The 22,438-nt window shown below is 40.2% G+C and overlaps 1 protein-coding gene across 1 annotated transcript; it reads right to left on the bottom strand.

Moving 5' to 3' along the window:
- Positions 1-248: 248 nt before the first annotated feature.
- Positions 249-22,212, bottom strand: LOC116521593 (spidroin-2-like). The gene is made up of 15 exons (XM_032236250.1): positions 22,165-22,212; positions 21,040-21,201; positions 20,072-20,101; positions 16,843-16,887; positions 14,617-14,649; positions 13,728-13,789; positions 10,929-11,011; positions 9,576-9,623; positions 6,265-6,333; positions 5,673-5,753; positions 5,099-5,170; positions 3,802-3,855; positions 2,668-2,730; positions 1,774-1,857; positions 249-265 (listed from the first exon to the last, which is right to left on the bottom strand). The coding sequence occupies exons 1-15, from the start codon at positions 22,210-22,212 to the stop codon at positions 249-251; spliced, it is 951 nt and encodes a 316-aa protein (XP_032092141.1).
- Between the last annotated feature and the right edge of the window lie 226 nt (positions 22,213-22,438).

The raw sequence follows: 22,438 nt of genomic DNA, 5'->3' as shown, positions 1-22,438 counted from the left end.
GTGCTACTTAGAAGTGCCCTGGATATCCCGTTACACAGGTAGTCCTTGACTTATGACGACAATTGAGCTCAAAATTTCCATTGCTAAGCAAGACAGTTTTAAAGTGAGTTTTGCTCCATTTTACAACCAATCTTGCTATAGTTTTTAAGTGAATCACTGCATTCTATTCTATTCTGAGTTTAAGATGGTTGCTTTGCTGTGTTAAGGGCAGGGCTAAGTCACCATGATTCTTGAAATCATATTTTAATTCAGTTAAAAATAATATCTGAAAGGGAGAAAAAAGAATACATATAACAATTAAAACATTTTAAACTGCTTGTAAGATGGAATTATATCATCTTCAGAAGGCAGCATAGAAGTAGGAAAATGTTCAGGGAAGAGAACCTTCCTTTAGAAAGCTGTTCTTTCGGGATTTGCCTTCCAAAAAAGCCCAGGATGTCTACAGAGATGTCCAGTCCATATTTAGGAGCGCACAAGATGTAAACAGGGTTCAATTCTGGCCATATAGATCTCCCAATGACATGCCAAGTACATTTTCAAATCTTTCTCAGTTACAGAAGTTTGAAGTGCTTTTAATGGTAGCTTGAATACTATCAGATTGGGGTCCTATCATTAATGCTTCCACGACATCCAGATTAGCTAATCATGAAGTATTCTGTTTAGGGCTGTACTTGAAAGTGTTTGTAAATTGATTATTTCCTAATTATGTTCCCACATTTTTAAGGAATGGTGGTGGCAAATAAGAGTATGATGCTCTAGTTTTTACAAATAAGAGTATGATGCTCTAATTTTTACTGTTTCATTGGCTATATAGCTGGTTGCAGAGTGCTGATGGATAGAAGGATTTATTTATTATGTCTAAATCTGTAGGGTTTAATTATTCCATCTTTATTACTTTAGAAATAACTCATGGAGGTGAACATACTGTACACAATACTCCTTCATCCTACACTCCCTACAACCATAATCCTGTGAAGTGAGTTGGGCTAAGAGAGAGTGACTGGCCCAAAATCACCCAGCTGGCTTTCATCCCTCAAAACAGATTAAAACTCAATCTCCTGGTTTCTAGCCTGGTGCCTTAAACTAGACCATAAATTTAGGGTTCCGAAATGTTGAAGGTAACTATATAAAACAAGCCTTCTCAACAACAGTCCCTAGATTAGGAAGTACCACTGAGTAAATACTTAGTATGCTTCTATTTAAGTGACAAACACTTGCTTTCTCCAAAGGGAATTCCTACTGATCACCATGAAGTTTCCTTTCTTATTACACTAAAACTTTTAAAGAAAAATACTTTGTTTAATACAGTGTTTTTCAACCTTTTTTGTTCAAAGGCACACTTTTTTCATGAAAAAAATCACGAGGCACACCACCATTAGAAAATGTTAAAAAATTTTAACTCTGTGCCTATATTGACTATATATAAAGTAATTTTCCCACGGCACACCTTACACTATGTCACGGCACACTAGTGTGCCGCGGCACAGTGGTTGAAAAACACTGGTTTAATACCATCTTATTATTATGAATTCATTTTTACTAAATTGCTTGGTGATTACTTTCATTTGAAGTAGTTAGATATAAAAATGTTGAAGAATACAGTCCTTAAGGAACTTATATTGAAAGACTCCAGAATTACCCAGACGCATAGTTTGAAAAGTAATTGCTCATTCTAAAACTCTGGAAGTTCTTTATTTTAGGCCAACCTAAAGTTTTAGGATATTAGCAAAAAAAGTAAAAAAGATGGGAAAACAGAACTGTGGTGCCACTTACGATATCCTCCTAGTGGCTGTCCAGGGCCTGGCAGACTGCGATATCCTCCTGGAGCTTGCCCTGCAGCAAGGGGACCATACCCAGCTGCCAGATAAAAGAAGAGGAAAAATTTAAGCACAAGGAAGAGGCAAGATAATCTTTGATGGTACTATGAGCCTTTCCTCCCTGGTGATAGCAATAGCATTTATGTACCGCATCACAATGTTTTCCAGCCCTCTTTAAGCAGTTTACAGAGCCAGCTTATTGCCCCCAACAGTCTGGGTCCCCATTTTACCAACCTCAGAAGGATGGAAGGCTGAGTCAATCTTGAGCTGGTCAGACTCAAATTGCCAAACTGCAGGCAGCTGGCAGCCGGCAGAATTAGCCTGCTGCATTCTAACTACTGCACCGCCACAGCTCCTTAACTTACTTCAGCCAATGGTCTTTTTATATCGATGTCCTGATGAGATACTGATGTGCTATTTTGGTTCTTAATACCACTCTGACTGGCTACTGAAATGCCCTTATTGATACCGGTAGTAGTGAGGATATTTGCTGATTGGCTAATGAACAGCTAATAGCATCTCACCTAAAATATAAGGATTTTTCCAGGATCCATTGATCAAAGCTGTTCTGGTCAAATAAATACACCCATCTAAAAGGGGGCGGATAGTACAGAAAATGCCCATTGCCCATCATGGTTCTGTGTTGGCTTTAGCTGAGTTAGTGTTAAAATCACCACAAGACTGCTTAAATCATGTCCTAGGGTGAGATAAAGCTAGTATCATGTGACAAAGGGAGAAGATTAAGATTAGGACTGTCAGAACATTCTAATGCTAATTACATAACTAGCAGCAGGATAAAGATTTAAGAGTCTTTTCTGGGGGTAGAGTGAAGGTTCACACTTAACCTTACCTGCCCCCAGTCCATTAGCTTGAGGGTCTCTAGTGTTCAAATATCCTAGTCCATTTCCATTGCCTGCAAAGGATGGAGAAATAGAAAGGGAGAAACGTGCAACATAGAAAATCACATCAAATGCCCTGTCACTATGCTTCCCTCCTGTAAATTTGGATCATTGGAATGGGAATCTAGGAAGTGGTGTTGACCACTACTTACTGATAATGACCTTCAATCATCTATACAGAAATTATGTTTTGCATCTAAAATGAAAGTATATTTTAGTCTCCTGGGAAACTCTGCTGGCAATCTGAGAACTATTCATCAACTGTATCCAATTCAGGCAATACAGTATATTTCCATATCTAATACAACTCTTAAGGAATACTGAACAGACTGGCCTTCTCTGAGTTGTTCTGTCAACAGCAACTAGTCATCTAAAGATATCACACAATTGTGAGCAGAGTGAAAGCTTTATGCAGATACAATCATTTGTGTGTATCTGTTTATTTCTAATTTTCAAGATCTGCATTGGAGTGGAATGGTTGAAATGATGATTTGCAGTTCTTTTGGGTGGGAGAGTTTATTTCTTTTGAAAGAAAATGGGCACATTAAGCTTAGCCTTTTTGCCATTTAAATTGTATTTTAACAAAGGTGATGTCAAAAGTTGCACATCTGCAACCAGAAGTTACATTCTGTTAGCTAGGGATTCCCCCTGGCTTAATATACTCAACCACTTTGGTTTGCAAATCAAGATTTATAGCAGTGTACTTAGGTGATTGCAGTTTATTTAAACTTAGATGGTTGCAGTTTATTCAAGAAAACATAAATGAACCCTATCTTAGTATAATACACCATTCATTTAAAGCAGAATAATCTCTGTTTCTGGGCTTGTTTTAACAGGCTAGCCTAACAGCTCCTCAGAAATTTGAGAATGTTGCCCTGGGACATGAAAGAAAGAAAAAGAAACATGCAGGAATAAAATTGGTGCTCCTTTATTATGTCAATCATATGTTAAGTGTTTTATAACTTGGTCACTCACACTTTGAGATTCTCGGGGAGACATGAATAATGAATAGTTTCGCCTTTTCACAATAAACTATTACTAAATTCCTATTTCCATCCTAACTTGTAGAAGATTCAATTTCTTACCATCCAACCCTATCGCCTTGGCAGGCTGGGGTTCATATCCTACTTGTGGCCCACCTGGGTGAAAGAGACCAAAAAGCAGAAAAGTGAATTTCTTAATTCCACAGATACAAGAAATTTTCACATTACACAGGACTCACCAGATGTAATCTAGGGATTTTGAGGTTGGTGTCAGATTTACAAAGGTTTCTTGCAATACAATAAATTCAAGGTAAACAGCTCCAAACTCGATTGCAGAAAATACGACTTCAGTAACAGAGTGGTCAATGCCTGGAATGCACTACTTGGCTCGTGGTTTCATCCCTAAACCCCCATAATTTTAACCTTAGACTGTCTACTATTGACTTCATTCGATTCCCAAGAGGTCGGTAGGGGGTGCACCAGCTTGCCTATCATCTCTGTCCTACTATCTCCATTTATTCGTAGCCATTTACTGTGTTCACATTTATGTTTATACTTATACCTATCTTTTATATGTTTGACAAACTAAATAAATAAAATAAATCAATAAACATAGCAGACTTGGCCTGCAGCATTATCTTTCTAAGTGGGAAGAGGAGCTTCCTCCTTTCAAAGCCCATATTGGCAAGGAGTAACCATATAGCCCAATCCTGGAAGTAAGGAGAAGAGGGCTGAAACACAGTCTCCCAACTTTTGGGGATATTACAAGAAACCAAATGCTGTTTTTTTCTTCTTTTTTTTAATGCAGCAGGTGAGAAAAGGAGGCCCTGAGGGACAAATTGCTCCTATTTAAGTGGGGCTCTGATCACGCTTGTACTAACCAATAGAATGGAATAGTATAGAATTCTTTATTGGCCAAGTGTGATTGGATACACAAGGAATTTGTCTTTGGTGCATATGCTCTCAATGTACATAAAAGAAAAATAAAATAGAATACATTCATCAAGAATCATAAGATACAGAACAGTGTCATAGGTTACTAATAAGCAGTCAAATTATACTAGAAAACAAATAAAATTTAAAATTTAAAGATACAAGCAACATGGTTATAGTCATAGGTGGAAAGAGATGGGTACTAGGAAAGAGATAAGTACTAGGAAGGAAGTGAATAATAATAGTAATACAGTCAGTAGATAGTTTGACAGTGTTGGTAATTTTACCAGTATAGAAAAGGAAATTATTATGTCCCACCATGCCATATTGAAAGTATTAAACCGTAAGTTGATTCAGGCCTCTGAAACAAAATGCATACCAAGGCGAAGGAGATTCCTCAAAGATAATTTAGAACTCTGTAAAACAATCACAAAACAACTAGAAAAATGTTCCATAATAGTCTTACCAAATGGTCCTGCTTTACCATCTACTCCAAGACCAGCAGGTTGAGCACCATATGGCAGCTGGCTGGGGTCTCCTAGAAGGAAACATTCAGCGCAAGAGATGTGGTTTACAAAGAAATGAATGTTCTGCATCAGGCAATCTACTCCTGAACTTCACTTCAGCTTTCTAGGAAGACAACTCTTTAATGCATCTTCTAGGAATGCCACTCTTGGTTTTTTTTTCTTTGAAGAAGAAAGAAGAATTCAATTGGTATAATCCTTTTCACCTTTATGTGTTGGATTTCTTCCCCATGCTGATGATAAAGTATAACTCTACCCGCATATATGACATATTTGGATATGTCATGTATGGACAATCATTTCAATTTCTTAAAAGTGTTACCTAGAAGAAACCTCTTTGCCTACAAATTTTCTAATCTGTTTACAGGCAAAATACCTTTCTAAAAATCTTAAAAAGGGGTCTTTAAAAAGACTAAACCTTGAGTTAGTTAGCATAAGATTTAAATCTATGTTATTTTTCTATTCTTGTATAGCGTATTAGTAATCCCACTACAATTGATTCTGCTTTACACACACCATATCTGCCAGCACCATAATTTCCCAGGCCGGTAGCTTCTGGTTGTTGTGGTTGTCCTCTGTATGGATTTTGCCCAGCACCTGTAACAGAGATGGCAGTCAGAAAATTAACTAGGACAGAGACAATCCCTTCCCTCACACAACTACACCTTTAGTTCCAAATAAATGAAACAGGCCTTCCCTCTCTCCAATGATATGAAGCTCCACGACAGCTTTCCCCATGTGGTACTTTGCTAATAGAACAGAAGTTCCATCATCCACAGTGACTTTCTGTCCAGTACTTTGGAAGGACATCACACTTAAGAAAGAATTTTGAGGAGATGTATGGTTCTTCCACAAAAAATTCTCTTTGCCTTTCTCAAAGGATATGATTGTTTTTGGAAGAAGCCATGATAGAAGGCTTCGTAAAATCAGAACAACGGTCAATGTAGTTCTGCTCAACCATTCTGAGGTCATATCTTTGGTACTCAGAGCTTACTAATCACTTGGCAAAGTTCACTTAGCTAATGTCAAGCTGCACAAAGATTTGTTCGGTTGCCAATGAATGGCAGAGGAATACTGCTCTTCATTCTGTTGTAGGTTGGAGACTCACCTCCATACTTGGCTGAGGCAGCAGCAGCAGCTGGACCGCCTAACTGACTGCCATATGGAATCTGGGCACCTGTAAATGAAACAAACCTAAAGACCGTGTTTGCATGACACATTTAAGCCAACATCATTATGCTTTGTTCAATTAACATATTTTTTTGGGGGGGATTTGTATAACATCCTGGAATTTAATAGCAATAGCACTTATACCGCTTCACAGTGCTTTATAGCCGTCTTTCAGCAGTTTACAGAGTCAGCATATTTTCCCCAACAATCTGGGTCCTCATTTTACCGATCTCGGAAAGATGGAAGGGTGAGTCAACCTTGAGTTGGTGAGATTTGAACTGCCGAACTGCTAGCAGAATTAGCCTGCAGTACTGCATTGTAACCACTGCATCTCCATGACTTTAAACAAACCACATGGCCTGAATTTGCACAAAGGTGAGGCTACTGTCTGCAGAACAGCCTGCATCTCAGCAATGATTCAATTATTCAGGATAGAGTGTGATTAATTTCGTACAAATAGGCATATTTCCTAAATCTACTTTCTTCAAACTGAAGAAAGCATTCACTCCCCAAATCCGCAGTTGTAAATGTTAGGAGGAAGTGGGAATACTAGTTGTGAGAATAACGATAAACGAGTCCATGTAGATTTTACTCCGCTAGTTGTTGCTGAATATAGGAGCGGGTGCTCATCTCCATTTCAAATCCATTGAGCCAATGTTGTCTGAAGACATTTCCATGTCATGTGGCCAACATGATGTCACAGAGTGCTGTTACCTTCCCACCGAAGTGGTACCTGTTTATCTACTCTCATTTGCATGCTTTCAAACTGCTAGGTTGATATGACGTGGGACAGGGACGGGGAGTTACCCCATCATGTGACGCTTGGGTCTCGAACCTGGGCTCTTAGCTTTCCAGCTCATTTAAGCCCAGGACCTTAATTGCTGAGCCATCACACCGCGCTAGTTGTGAAAGAACTGGAATAAGATCTTCTGCATTTTAAAGCTACAAGGAAGGAGGCTTGTTTCAACCTGAGACCACAGTAGTGATGTGATAAGAATACTATGTATTTGATTCTAAAAAAATCAAATACATAAAATTCAATAATGATTTTTGATAGGTGGATAAAAATGCCAAATTCAGTCTGAACATCTGCTTGTGACGAACCATAATTTATGTCATTATCTGATCCAAATTTCTCTTTTTGGAGCTACCCAATGCCTCGTAAAACAGATAGGGTCTATATTATGGGTGTCAAACTCAAGGACTGGAGGCCGAATCCAGCCCATGGGGTGCTTAGATCTGGGCCATGGGGCCGCTATGAAAATAGCAAAGGGCAGGTCCATAGTTCCTCTGCCAGCAAAAATGGAGCTCAGGAGGGCTGTGTGCAGCCCTCTTAAGCTCCATTTTCACTGGCAGAAGGTTGTAGGTGGCTATCACAGCCAAAAACTGAGCTTGGGAACCCATTTTCATTGGCAGAGCACTCTGGCCACCACAGGTGCCTCTGACACAAGTGACATCGAGCTGGCCATGCCCACCCTAGCGATGCCTATGTCCCCCAAGGTCAAACACCATCCTGATGCAGCCCTCAATGAAATCAAGTTTGACATCCCTGGTCTACACAACACTGGGATAATTTCAGACTAGAAATTGGCACAATAAAGAAATGACAGGAAAAGCCTGTTCCCATAGTCCTGATTAAAATTTACAGATTGACTGACTGGATTTGCATAGCATTTTAAGCCATAGTCAAGTTGATTTGGAGATAATTTGCACTCCGCTAGCATTGTATATAGCGGATCATAGTTAATCACCTAGTCTGAAGTAAAAGCCACAGACAGTTGGAATCAGTGGTTTATGGCCGTAGGAAGTTAGCACCCATCACTTTCCTAGAAAAATGAAATATCTTAGGAAATATTGAAAAGGCAACATATTATATTTCCCTGGATGTGAAAAGAGAGAAACATGTTTTAAAGACAAAGTAGCTCCCTGCAGCTTCCTGCCCATTCCCCTTTGTCAATGGGCCATTAAGATGCCCAAGCCAGTCTATTCTACATAATAAAGAGTTCTCCCCTTCAGCTCCAGGGTAATGGGATTAGCCCTTTACCCAACTCACCACATGGCATCTGAGAACTCAATCAAACTTGGGATTCAAAACACAGCCTACAGAGTTGCCCCTGCATGGCCCCATGGGAGTCTGATAACCAATCAGAATACATTTCTTACACAGGAACAGGGAACAGAGAGGTGGGGCCGAACAGATGATAAAAAGCCCAGCAAGCCCCTTCCTCTCCTTTCTTCTTCTTCACCCAACATTGAAGCATGTGATCACCTTTTCTGTTCAGGACGCAAGCCATGTGGTCCTATCCACCAATAAACCATCTTTCCAAGCAGCCTCCGTGTCTCCAGTGTCTTTTTCCCCACTTGGAGCTGAACCCATAAGGGCATTTCTTCCAACATAGCATAGCCCAGTGTGGCTTGTTCAAAAACCGTGATTGAAAGGAATTATGGCTTAGCATAATGTGGGAAATTGACACACATTTTCTTTTGCAAAATGCTGATTCATCTAATTATAAATCTCCCTGGAACAGAGAAAGCAGTTCAGGAGGCCATCTCTTTTAGCTGAATATTACGGGAGATATTCCTACCTTTTGCTTTCTAGATAAGCTGGGACTACAACTGCAAGAATTGCAAGACAATATGGGAAACTAGTGTATTACTTGATCCTATACTTATAGCAGTGTAAGTGATTGGGCCTGGTATTCCAACCATGAGCCATACTCAGAAGAGCATTTCTATTGCCATGAACTCTGAACTACATGAAGGGAATTGGTATATTTGTCTGGGTCTCACATAAATTGCCTTGCACCTTCAACTAATATTCCTTACGCTTTCACCAGCTCAAATGATTTGCTCCCTAATGTCACACTTTCCTGGCTGAAGCACACAATACTGACCGAAATAAGCTCTCACACTGAGCTAGAGATCCATGCCTGATAACAACTTCCCTAGCCCACTACTTCTTTCTTACTCTTTGGTTTCTTCGTACTATCTCACTCCCAAGTGAATTTCGTGAATTTTCCCATTACTATCAATAGGGTGCAGCTGCGGCAGCTGCTGAATTTGAACATGAGCAACCAATGTTCAAATACGGCCTTTGTCATCGACTTGACCAGAAGGTTTAGGCAGATTGCCATCTGGTCAGCCTACCCTCCCTTATCAGTTGTTATGTTAAAAGGGTTCTCTAAATTCTCTGAAGGAAAGGAGAAAAACAAATGTGAGAAATTAATGCCACCCATCCCCATTTCGCACCTGGCTGAGTTCCAGCGGGAGGGAATCCATTGCCCCCAGCTCCATAGCCTGAAAACGTAAAAGAACATATGATCTTTCTAGCCAGCTAGAAACTCAAGCTATCAATCTTGGATTTTCTATTGTGTATTTTACAGCAGCTGAATTCAGATAAAGAAGACAGCATTTATTTCTTTTTTTATACATTGGTCAATAGCTCCACATTCTGGATATACCTATTTATTGCAGCAAGTGATGTGCAACAATGTTTTTTAGGCTGCTTCATTTATGCAGCTGTCTATGTTTCTGAATCAGTGATACCAGGGAAAACCGGGAACTATTTGCATGAAATAGATATGAAGCCATGATTTTTATCTGCTTTGTAAAAAGCTTGTAGACAGGTAATCCTTGACTTACAACCATTTGTTTAGTGACTATTCAAAGTTACGATGCTGCTGAAAAATATCCAGTCTTTACTCTTATAACTGATCCTTGCACTTATGACAGTCACGCACCCAATGTTCACATGATTGCAACTAAGGTGTTTGGTGACTGACTCACATTTATGACTGATTGGAGCATCCTGCAGTGTTGATTTATGGCAAAAAAGTGCCATAAATTTGGAAGAATGGATTTGCACTTACAACTGTGGCATTTGCTTAATGAGCCTGGGTTCACTCAATGACTGTGGCGATTCAATTAAAAATGGTTGTAAATTTGAGTCTGAATTCTGGTCTCAATTATGGACATTAGTCGAGGACTACCTGTATCTTAAGTATCCCAAAACAAGAAGGCAGAAGTGGGAACAAAGAGGAAACTGAAAGGACAATCTGTACCAGTGGTGGGTTGCAGGCGGTATGCCCGGGTATTGTTCCAATACGGTGTTCCGGAGGGCCCACCCACCCACCTCAGCTTCTTACCTGTCCTTTAAAGGCTTCCGCGCTTCCGCGCATAGCACATACAGCACCTGCATGGCACTCCATTGAGCAGCTGGAGCATCACGGAGGCTTGTGGAAGCGTTGCTGGCAGGTACGACGCATGTGTGCACTGTGCGCACATGCACGAGCACTGTGTGCATCCATGTGGTCAACGCCAGGCCTGCTCCAACCGTACTAGTTGGAACGGGATCCAGAACCCACCACTGATCTGAACATAATAGTTCCTCCAAAGAAGCTGCACATAACACATTTATTGCCTCACTAGCTTAGTAGTAGGCATTCTGACCCACCTCCTACCAGGTGTTCCTTGACTAGAAGTTGACACGTGCTGAATTTTTGCATGCAAGTCCAGAGTATCATGTGCAAATTTATGAAGGAGCCTATTGGCATAGTATTTACAGGGCACAATCCTGTGTGACAACATGTGTGGCTTTCTTACCATTGCCATATCCATTTTGCATCCCATTGCTTGGGAAGCCTCCAGCTCCACCACTATCCATACGTCCTGTTGAAGAAAATACACTGTAAAAATCAAGGCACAAGTAGAGAGAGAGACAGTGCAGTGGTTAGAATGCAGTATTGCAGACTAATTCTGCCGACTGCCAGCAGTTCAATTCTCACCAGCTCAAGGTTGACTCAGCCTTCCATCCTTTTGAGGTCGGTAAAATGAGGACCCAGATTGTTGGGGACAATAATCTGACCCTATAAACTGCTTAGAGAGGGCTGTAAAGCATGGTGAATTGGTATATAAGTTTAAGTGCTGCTGCTATTTTTCCTTATCATTTGCTTAAAGCTCAGATGGCAGGGCTGACATGGAAAACTGTTAATAATGACTTCTGAAGAGGTGTAAAATATTTTTCTTGTTCAGATAAGGCGGGACAGAGAATAGCTAAAAATGTATGTTTTTAAAAAGTAAATCGAGCCTAAACCTTTAGAGAGATAAATCTTAGAAAACTCTCAGTAAGACTCTGTAACCACAGTTTTATAACTAAACCCCCTGTGGGTTAATTCCTAGGTTATCAAGCTGTGTTCAGAAATGAGCCCTGTTTGTAACTTGCTCATGGTAATCAGAAGCTAAGAATGTTCTGAATGCTTCCCTTGATAATCTTCTCTGATCCTGCTTTATTGCCACCTTCGTTCTTCATTTCCCTGGCACTAGTAACAATGTGAAGATCTGGCTGAACCAACCCCTAAAAGCAATCCTTTGCTACTTTCTTAATCCCTTGAGTAATGCAACAATACACTGTTATGCTATAGAGCTTACAGTATGTGATTTCCCAGGACTCCCTTGTTTTTATGATACCATATATCTGATGAACATGGATACATTAATATTTCAAGCTCAAGAACCCTAAATTATGGGTTTCCCTGTTGTTGATACCATACAGATAGTCCTTGACTTATGATGACAGCTGAGTCCAGAATTTTAGTTGTAAGTTGTTGCAATTATTAAAACTTGATTTTAAAACATTTTTACAACTGTCACAAAGTGAGTCACTGTGGTCATTAAGCAAATCACGTGGCCCTTAAATGAACCATGTGGCAATTAAGTGAACCCGGCATGTCTAATGGGCATTTTTTGCTGTTTTCTGCAAAGTTTCAAAATTTCATTGAAGCAAGATCGAAGAGTGACACACATGTGGGTTAGCATCACCACCAGATGGATTCATAACTGGTATGACCAACTGCACTCAACATGTAATTCTTGCATTGGAACTGCATCTTCATGGAGGGAAGTATGCAGTGGAGTACCTCAAGGCTGTGTCTTAGGCCCAGTACTCTTCAACAACTTCATTAATGATTTGGATAAAGAGATAGATGGGGAACTCATCAAATTTGCAGATGACACCAAGCTGGCAAGAATAGCCAACACTCCAGAAGACAGGCTTAAGAAACAGAAGTATCTTGACAGATTTGAATGCTCCAACACTGGAAATTTTAAAGACAAGATTGGACAACCATTTGTCTGAAGTGGTGTAGGATTTCCTGCCTGAACAGAAGATTGGACTAGAAGACCTCCAAGATCTCTTCCAACTCTGTTATTCTATTCTGTTCTGTTCATAAATGTCTCCTTAAAGAATCATATTTATGGGTGAGTAATTGGTTCTTCTTTATCATGGACTTTGTGATTCAACACATATATGAAAGTCATATGTTACCATATCTGAAGATGGGCAAAAGATCAAAGAAGGATAAGACTAGCTTGCCAAAAATGCTTACTGAGACCAAAGGTGCAATTTGTAATGTCTGATGAACTGGAAAATTGCAACCATGTGGCAGCCTATGAGATAAAAAATACAATAATGAGAAAAGGCACCTGCTGAGGCTAAGGTATGGCTCTCATGGAATGACTGTGAACTCTAATAAGATGTGGGTTTCCTGCCAAATCATAATTGTACTGTGACCCACTGGGAGAGATTAAAATGGTATATGAATGTCTTTCCAGAGTCCATATTTCAGATCTTTCTTAAAGGAAACCATTCAGCAAAGAGAAAAGAAAATGCAGTGGATACTATCTATTTACCTTGTTTATTTGACAAACCTCCTTATTTATTGTTTTTATTCCTGCTGGGAGTCTTGCATTTGCAGCAATGGATGAATGGATGGATGAATAAATGGATAAAAATAAACTGTCCACTGAATATGAAGTGCCAGATAAAGTCCATTAAAAGTGGCCTTTGGATTTAGGAAAAAGATGAGGAGGAATACCTCATAGAGTAAAGGGAAATCAGAATCCGCAATTGACAGGAAACAATGGATGATGTTGCCCCATGGAAAGGTAATAAAACTCATGTCAACCTGAAATACCAGGTTTTCTGGCACTTCTGGATAGTCTATTAAGAACTAAATGGATGGCTTGCAAGAAACAATAGAAGGAGCGGGTAGCTATAGACTCTAAGGCTTTCAACATCAATATGGACAGGACCAAGATTTAAAAGTGGGCCATAACATCCCTCCAAAGTCTTGGCTCAGAGCCTGTTTCTGGAGATGCCCTGAGCCAAGAGCCCTAATTTTTATGAGCCTGCAAAGACAAGGCTTATTTTGATGCCACCTTTCTGACATTCCCTTGAAAGACGTTTAAGATGAGACAGAGAGAGGGGGGGTGGAGGGAGGGAGGGAGGGAGAGAGAGAGAGAGAGATGATGATGATGATGATGATGATGATGTGACTTCTTTAGAGCTTAGAAGAGAACAAAGAATGATGGGAAGAAAGAGTCCAAATTTTACATGCTGAATACTATGAAGGTTCAGGTTTTTCAGTCTGAATGCTAAAAATAGCTCTGGAATATTCTGTATAGGCCTAACAAGTATAGAACCCATACGGGTAACAAGGTGAAAATTTGCTCTTGCTTTTAAGCAGACAGCATCAATTTGAGCAATGTAAGTATGTGAGCTGGTGTATCAAGTTAGCTTACTCTTTTTGTGTTGGATTCTAATACAGTGTAGGAAATGACCTGGCTAAGCCTGAGGGAGGGGCCAAACGTGTCATAAGTCATGAGTCCCTATGTGCTCACAAAATATCTCAGTTCAGCCCACCTTGAATGCCTTTTTAATTCCTGCTCATTTCCCTTGACTATTAGGAGTGCAGAATCCTGTAGAGAGCTTAAGCGTAACAATAAATCTTTATATTCATTTGAACTGCCTGAATCATCTGATTTCCCTGGTGCTTGACATCCAGGTTGTTTTCAACATAGAACCATTTGTTTAGCGACCGCTGGAAGTTACAACAGCACTGAAAAACATTACTCAACATCGGTTCTTGCACTGCAGCAGCACCAGAGTCATATGATAAAAATTCAGGCACTTGGCAACCCGCATGTATTTACAATGCTTGGAGTGTCCTGGGATCATGTCATTGCCACTGGCAACTTTCCCAGCTGGTTTTCGACAAGCAATGTCAATGGGAGAAACTAGATTCACTTAATGACCACATAATTCATTTAATTGCAGTGATCCACTTAACAACCATAGCAAAAAAAGTCAGTAAATTGGGTGGGATTCACTCAACAACAATCTTACTTAGCAACAGAAATTCTGGTCTCAGTTGCAGTTGCAAGTTGAGGGCTACCCTCTATATATTTCAGGTGTCCCAAAAGTAATCTACTGGGGAAGCTGAGATCCGATTACCTTTTTTGGAAGTCTTGCCTCTTGCTCTATGACCTGTGGGATGATAGACTGAGAAGTCAGGCCTCTATATATTTTGCAGATGAAGCTTTTTGGGTGAAATGGAACAGAATGGAAGAGAAAGGGATAGGGATAGGATGGAACAGAACAGAACAAAATAGAACAAGAACAAGAATAGGAATGGGAGTGGGAATGGAATGGAGTAGAATAAAATACAATAAAATAGAAACTATATTGTCACTTCAATGTCAAAAATCAGCATACATTAAAATGAAATTTCATTACATTCAGCTCTGATAAGATATTATGCATACACACACACACACACACACACACACACACAAAACAGAGAAACATCTTTCTAGTTTAAATGCATACATATATTGGCGGGAGGGAAAAGAAAGCTGCAAATTTACAAGATGGATGGCAGAAGGCCCAAAGCTGTCACAGAATTTAGTAGTCCTGCTATAGGTCTTTCAAAACCTCCTCTCAGAAGGGAGCAACGGAAACAGACCATAAAGTGGGTAAGTGGGGTTTCTAACAATGCTCCGAGCTCTAAGCGCACAGTGCTTATAAGCAGTATCCTGAATAATAGGAAGCAAGCTTCCTATAATCTTCTCAGCTGTCCTTACCACTCTCTGTATGGACCTTCTATCTAAGACACTGCAGCTACCAAACCAAACAGTGATGCAGTTTGAAGCACCAGAGGGCAGGACAAGAAGCAAAGGGTGGAAACTAATCAAGGAGAGAAGCAACTTAGAACTAAGGAGAAATTTCCTGAAAGAACAACTAATCAGTGGAACAATTGCCTCCAGAGTTTGTAAATGCCCCAACACTGAAAGTTTTAAAGATGTTGGATAACCATTTTTCTGAAGTGGTGTAGGATTTCCTGCCTAAGCAGGGGGTTGAACTAGAAGACCTCCAAGTTCCCTTCCAACTCTGTTTTTCTATTTGCTAGACACATTTGTTAAAACATCCTCAATCATGCCTCTGTAAAAAGTGACCAGGACAGGAGGAGAAAGATGTGCTATCCTCATCTGAAGCAGGAAATGCAGACACCAATTTGCATGCTTCACTAAAGGTAACATATGAATAGACCAAGTCAGATTGTTAGTTATCTGCACACCCAGATATTTAATACTATTGACCACCTCCACAGCTGCAGCCTTAATACAAAGTGGCATATAATTATGCCAGCTCTTTCTAAAATCAGCAATGATCTTTTTATTAATAATGCATGCAAATCTGGCGTTGTTCATCTTTTTTTAGTAACAAGCTAAAATTCTAAAGAATGACATTTTGCACATTCACACTAATAACAGTCACATTATTATAATCATATATACATGTATACACTCTCTCACACACAGATTCCAAAGGAAGAAACTGAAAACATGATTTGCATAAGAAAAACACTTTAAAAAGAACCTGTCACAATAAATAGAAATAATAGGTTAATTAGGCTGACTGCTGCCAAGTGTTATGAGTGAAAACCAAAATATTCAAATGGACTCAACAATAGCTATCAATTAAATAAACAATCTAAGATCTCATATAAAAAGAAAGAAAAATCTGCAAACTAATCATTACAAGACCTGATCCCTAAGAATCTTAAAATGAAAGAGGCGCCCAAATGTTTCTAAAAAGTCAACACAGGCAAAAGAAGGGTTGTTTTTAACCAAGAAATGCAATTAAATCACCTGGCATACTTTGAGCATGATGTGTTTTGCACAGAAATATTAAGAGAAAAAAATGTAGAAACATCTCACCAGTCCAAAGTCAACTTCAGTTTAAAGTATTTATGGAGCACAAAACTATATGTGGTTTGCTGCCTTATCTGAGGTTTGTGCTTTCTTAAAATAAGAGTTGTTGACTATGATTGTTTAGTTTTATAGTATAGATTACTCAACGAATCTGAAATTTTACTTTTATAGTTAAATATAAGTTTTGAAAATGTTAAGGTATTAAACTGTCACAGTCAAGTTTACATTTGTTTTAATTCAGATGGATTTATTAGTGTGTGAGATGATTCTTCTAGTAATTTGTATCTTGTTCTAATGTTACCATACATTATTCTGCAAAAAAAATTCCGTATAATTTCTGTATTTTCTAATGTGTGTGCATCTTTCCTTACTTTTATTCCCCCAACATTTTAGAAAAGAAGTGCCTCTTCATCTGGGAAAAAGAGTCATAAAAAATAAAGAAAAATATCCAATCCAGGATTCTTACCTCCCAAGGGGAGACCTTGATGGGGATAACCAACACCTGTGAAGCCTGGAAAGCAGAGATGCATCATGAGTTTGGACAATGTTAATTTCTTTTCAAACTAATTTAATTCATCAGTGGTCATATTTCATTTCTTGGTGAACAATGCATTTTTAGATAATCACGTCAAAGCAGCTTTCCTTGATCTAATATCGGCTAGATATTTTTATAGACTAGAGCAGTGATGGCTAACCTTTTTTCGGCTTGGTTGCCGAAAGCGAGCATTTGCGCGCGATAGTACTTGTGTGTGTCCCAACACCCATAATTTAATGCCTCCGTTACACCCCCTGCCCATGCGCACATGTTCCCACCCTGTTTTGGGCCTATCAGACTCCGGAGGCTTAACTGAAGCCTGGGGAGGACGAAAACGGCCTTCCCCCGGCTCCCCCAGAAGCCCTCCGGAAGCCAGAAATGGATCATTTCCAAACTTCTGGTAGGCCCATTGGGCCCGTTTTTCACCCTCCCCTGGCTCCGGAGGCTTTCCTGAAGCCCAGAGAGGGCAAAAACGGCCTCCCCCGACTCTCCAGAAGGCCAAAAATGAGCTGGCCAGTGCACGCATGCGCACTGGAGCTGACCTAGGGAAACAGCTTGCGTGCCCACAGATATGGCTCTGTGTGCCACCTGTGGCAAGTGTGTCATAGGTTCGCCATCATGGGGCTAGAGCATAATAAGTGCTCTGGGCTGAGAAAGATATGTTGACCCAATGTTAAACACTTCAGATGACTTATCAGTCTATACTAAGTTTGTTTTTTAACAGATTAACAGAGTTGGAAGGGACCTTGTAGGTCATCTAGTCCAACCCCTTACCCAAACAGGAGACCCTACAACATTTCTGACAGATCTAAGTCAAACAAGTTTCATAGTATTTCAGATTTCTTTTTAATGCCAGACAGATGAGGCATTTGCTTAAGATAACCTGTTTGGTTGAAATATTCCACAACTGTCTCCCAAATCATTGGCCAATAGTTCCTGATGTATCTCTCTGCACTTAATCAAACATAGTTTTTATTTACTAGTCTTCACTAAGTGCTTAATCTTACAAAATGTTTTAAAAGGGGGATCTGTGTATTTCTTCAAAACACTGATCAGGTGGCTTCTTTCCCATATCTATAAAGACGGGCAGAGGTCTGGATTTAGGCCATATCAAATCTTCATGTTCTTGTTAGAAATACTGTTGTAATCAAATGTGGTCAGCAAATTGTCTGTGGCTGGTCTGTCTAACCATTGGAAAAATAGAGCCAGCTGGCTCCTATTCCTGGCATGGAATATCATAAAAGTCAAGCAAATATCTGATTTTGAAGGTAATGTTTTAAAATTCCAACCATCTCTAATCTTTGTGCAGCCAAATATATATTAATTTTCCTTGGTCTTATCTTCCACCATCAAAGGTCCAGAGGAGGCATCAATACCGTTGCTCTTTCAACAGTCTTCTAAGTTTACAGTGGGAGGGTCCCCAACATGTAGGCCGCAGCCTATTTGCATCTGGGCCACATGAGTGGCCGATTGGTATGCATGCATGCATGCATGCATGCACACAGCACCTCGTGTGAGCATCGCAGGGGGTCACAACCCCACTTGTACAAGTATCGCAGGTGCTCTCATCTCTACTCGCATGAGCAACAGGTGCTCATGCACATGTTCCTGCCCCTCCCACAAAATTATTCCCTCTTTTCCCCTCCCCCCCAGCTCTGGGCCACTAACCTAGAAAGGTTGGGAAACTCTGGTTTACATAGTCCAGCAGATAACTGGTACTCCTCTATGTACCAGCAGCTCTTTCTCTGGATGGGCCTGTTATCATGATGATTCACTCTGTTTTTTCCAGTTCCATCAGCTTTAACTCTTCCCTTTCCAATGGATCATGTTAAGTCTGAAGTCACAGCCTTTCTTACTTGTGCATACAGTGCAATCATTTGGGGCACAAAAATCCATAAGTAATTGCATTATTCAATAATGCAAATGCAGTTAGACTTAATAAATTAGTTAATTTTTCACCACTAATTTCTCCTACAGTTCTATTTGCTTGATAACAGAGCACGGAGAGGTGAGATCGCCCCATTTTGTGCTAAAGCTACCAATAACCAAAGGAATTTCCATGGGCTTTGTCTCACATGCATTTAACTACAGCACATCTTGAAAACATCTTTTTCCTAGTTTTTCCTCTTGTAACAAGTGAGGTAGGCTTAAGTCATTCCAGTCTTAAAGTAGGGGTTTTCCCTCCTTATCTGGACAGCATCTAAGAACAGTCTTATGGTATAGAAAATTTCTTACATTTCATCCCTCATTATCTTGAAGAGAAATCAATTGATTTCAGTAACTGTAAACAAAGTCATTTGAAGCAGGACAGGAATCAACAGTGGGGTAGCAAATTGTATGTAATTGCCTGTAATCCTCTGTTGACTCAAGGATGAAGGTAGAGAACGTCAACTCATTGGAGAGAAGACTTCAAAAATCCAATCCTTATCTCTCAACCTTCCCATGATATTGAGCTCAACATTTCCCAATGTTGTTTTTTAAGTAGGTATATGTAGAATGTGCCATCACAGAACATTGTGACCTTGGCTGTTTTAGATGTTCCAAAGGTGGTACAATGTATGTAATGATATATGGGAATGGCATTGGGAGGGGGGGGGGAGAGGCACTCCTTAGGGAATGATCAGATAAGAAAAGGCATAACCTTAAGCTGCATAATGGGCAGAGGAAGAAACTCAGAAAGGAACTTCAATCATTTCTCAGTCTGTAAAAGGGGTGAGAGAGTTCTACTTTCAGATTTGCAAGATTCTGTTAATAAAGTAATAAATCATAATCCTTTGCAATAAAGTAGAATTAACTCATCTGGTCATGCCTCCTGTCTGGTCCCATCCACCTAGGAAGTCTGACAATGTGAAATGTTCAGAATAGGCCTGTTTTTATGTTGGACTACTGTACTTGGAGAACTCCAAGTCAGAGATGGTATTCAGCTGGTTCTCTCTGGTTCGGGCAAACCGGTAGCGGACGCTACAGGAGGCTCCACCACCTGCCCTGACATAATGTGCAAGCACTGTGCATGTGCAGAAGGTGATGCACATGCACAGATGTGGTGCGTGCACTCACGAACTGGTTGGGAAGGTAACTGAATCCCACCCCTGCTCTAAATGTCTATTTTGAACATGGAAGAGTGCATGCATCGAAACTGAACAAGAAAGGCCCATCATACCAGTTCCATATCCAGCTGGCATCCCGTAACCTGTGGAGGGATAGAAAAATTTAGACAGAGAAGCATTAGATAGTAACATTAATCACTTCAGGGGGGGAAATGTAAAAGAGGGATTGCCAAAATCTAAAACCCGAGCTACAAGTATTTTCCATTATTTCAAAGAGGGATTGCTATTAAAGTCCTGCAGTAGTTGTTCATTTAGTAGACAAATCTGTGACCTCAGGCCCACAGGCTCCTCCAAGTTTGTTGTTCCAATCTCCTTCCTAAGTTGTCGCAAAAGGGAACAATGATTAAATAAATAGGTAGTCATCTCCTAGCCCTGTCCCTTTTTTGGCCTGAAGCCACTGAAAAGGTAGTGGGGGTCCTCAGCTCTGAAAAGAACTCTGCATTTTTGCTAAGTCTCTTTTAAATCCCCTCATCACAAATATCTGGTTAATAACTTGATTGTTAAGGGATGCGATGGTCTAGTGGGTAAGACGCTGGCTTGTCAACTGGAAGGTTGGCAGTTCAAGACCCAAGCACTGCATGATGGGGTAAGCTTCTGTCCTTGCCCCAGCTCCTACCAACCTAGCAGTTCAAAAGCATGCAAATAGATAAATGGGCACCACTTCAGTGGGAAGATAACAGCATTCTGTGCGCCTCAGTGTTTAGTCATGTTGGCCACATGACCACAGAAGCATCTTCATACAATACTGGCTTCCACAGCTAAGAAACAGAGATGAGCATTGCCCCCCAGAGTCAGACACGACTAGACAGGAGAAACCTTTATCTTTACCTTTTCTATGCTCAGAGTTGGGTTCATTACGCTCAGAGACAATGAGGCCTACTCAGGGTAGAAAGAAATTACCTGCTCTTTCTATCCTGAGTAGGCCTCATTGTCTCTGATGCATATTTAGCGAAAACAAACTGTCAGTGTAGATTTTGAACTGACAGATTGGAATCCTGCTGTCAACAAAGGCATTTCTCACCTGGCTTCCCTGGTTTGCCCCCAAAACTTTGTGGAGCCCCAAATCCGTTTTGTGGAGTCCCAAATCCGTTTTGTGGAGTCCCAAATCCGTTTTGTGGAGTCCCAAATCCGTTTTGTGGAGTCCCAAATCCGTTTTGTGGAGTCCCAAATCCGTTTTGCACTCCTGCAAGGATAAACAAGGAAAGCTAAGACTTGTGTGTGACTGCAGGCAGATTTAAGGTTATTTCCCTGAAACCATACATTTTGTTTGTACTGACAAAGCAGAGGAGTCAAAATTTTGCACCAGTTCTTTCAGACTAGATTGCTTACGATGAATGCAGCAGCAGAGAAGCAGAATGGGCTTATCAATCACCGTTACTGTGCTGCTCTAGAAATTCTAGCTGGGTTATTATTCAGATAAAAGTATTGAATGAGAGAGAACGAGTCTCTCTTTAACTGATGGGAAAATGGGATGGAAAAAAAATATGAAACAATTACTTTAAAATAAAGAGGTCCACATTGTGAACTTGTTAGTGGGCATGTGCAAAAAGTTTGGAGATTGCAGTGGGCTGTTCAGAGTGGTCCATAAATGGCTTGGACCTTCCAACCTAATCTGAATGTTTCAAGCATTTTAGAAATGGTTCGTCCTCAAACAGTCCTTCTTAGGTTACTCAAATCCCTCAGAATGAATCAAAAGGGACAGTTATAGCTTCAAACTTTCTCTGAGGGAAAATTTGGCACACCTCTGAGTGCTAGAGATGCCTAGGTCTACATTCAGTCTAAATACCAAGGCGGGCTAGACTTATACACCTTCTAGAGGGAGGATCAAAATCTGCAAGGTAGAGGGTGCTGCATAACAATAGAAGCACTTCTTCTTTTGCACATGTATCAGCATAACACTGTACTAGCCATCATGAATATTAGTACATTGCTTACTTCTTAACATCAGTAGAACATATTTTGAAAGCTTCATAACTATTGTGGATACATAAATAGCTTTCTGCAAATACCTAACACGTACAGTTAGTCCTTGGCTTATGACCAGTTGCTTAATGACTATTTGAAGTTACAGGAGACCCTTCCAAAGGTACTTGTGCTCTAGTTCTGAATTCTACTGGCTGCCCCCCCCCCCCCCACACTCACATACTTTATGTGACCAAATGTTGGATGTTTGGCCTGCATGTATGGCTGTCATGTTCCAGTGTCCTGGAGTCACATGAGCATGTTTTACGCTGTTTTTGTTCAAAACATGCATTTATTTCTGGTTTCGGTAAAAACAGTCCATGGTGGATTCACTTTATGACAGCTGCATTTGCTTAATAACCACTGCAGGGAAAAGATAATAAAAATGGGTCTGGTGATGCGGAAAAGTCATAAAATGGGTCTTGTCATATGGTGACCTGCTTTACAACTGTCACAAC

The sequence above is a fragment of the Thamnophis elegans genome, chromosome Z (assembly GCF_009769535.1).
Source record: "Thamnophis elegans isolate rThaEle1 chromosome Z, rThaEle1.pri, whole genome shotgun sequence".
Classification (NCBI taxonomy): domain Eukaryota; kingdom Metazoa; phylum Chordata; class Lepidosauria; order Squamata; family Colubridae; genus Thamnophis; species Thamnophis elegans.
Note: the sequence above shows the minus strand (reverse complement) of the source record. Positions and strands in the feature narration are given on the sequence as shown.

What these genes read in the sequence shown, in the direction of transcription:
- LOC116521593 (XM_032236250.1), bottom strand. Translation starts at nt 22,212, where the DNA reads ATGACAGCCATACATGCAGGCCAAACATCCAACATTTGGTCACATAAA. An exon ending in GCCAGCTGGATATGGAACTG is followed by an intron (nt 16,888 to 20,071) that starts GTATGATGGGCC and finishes TCTGCTTTCCAG; the next exon opens with GCTTCACAGGTGTTGGTTAT. An exon ending in TGCCTCAGCCAAGTATGGAG is followed by an intron (nt 5,754 to 6,264) that starts GTGAGTCTCCAA and finishes TCTCTGTTACAG; the next exon opens with GTGCTGGGCAAAATCCATAC.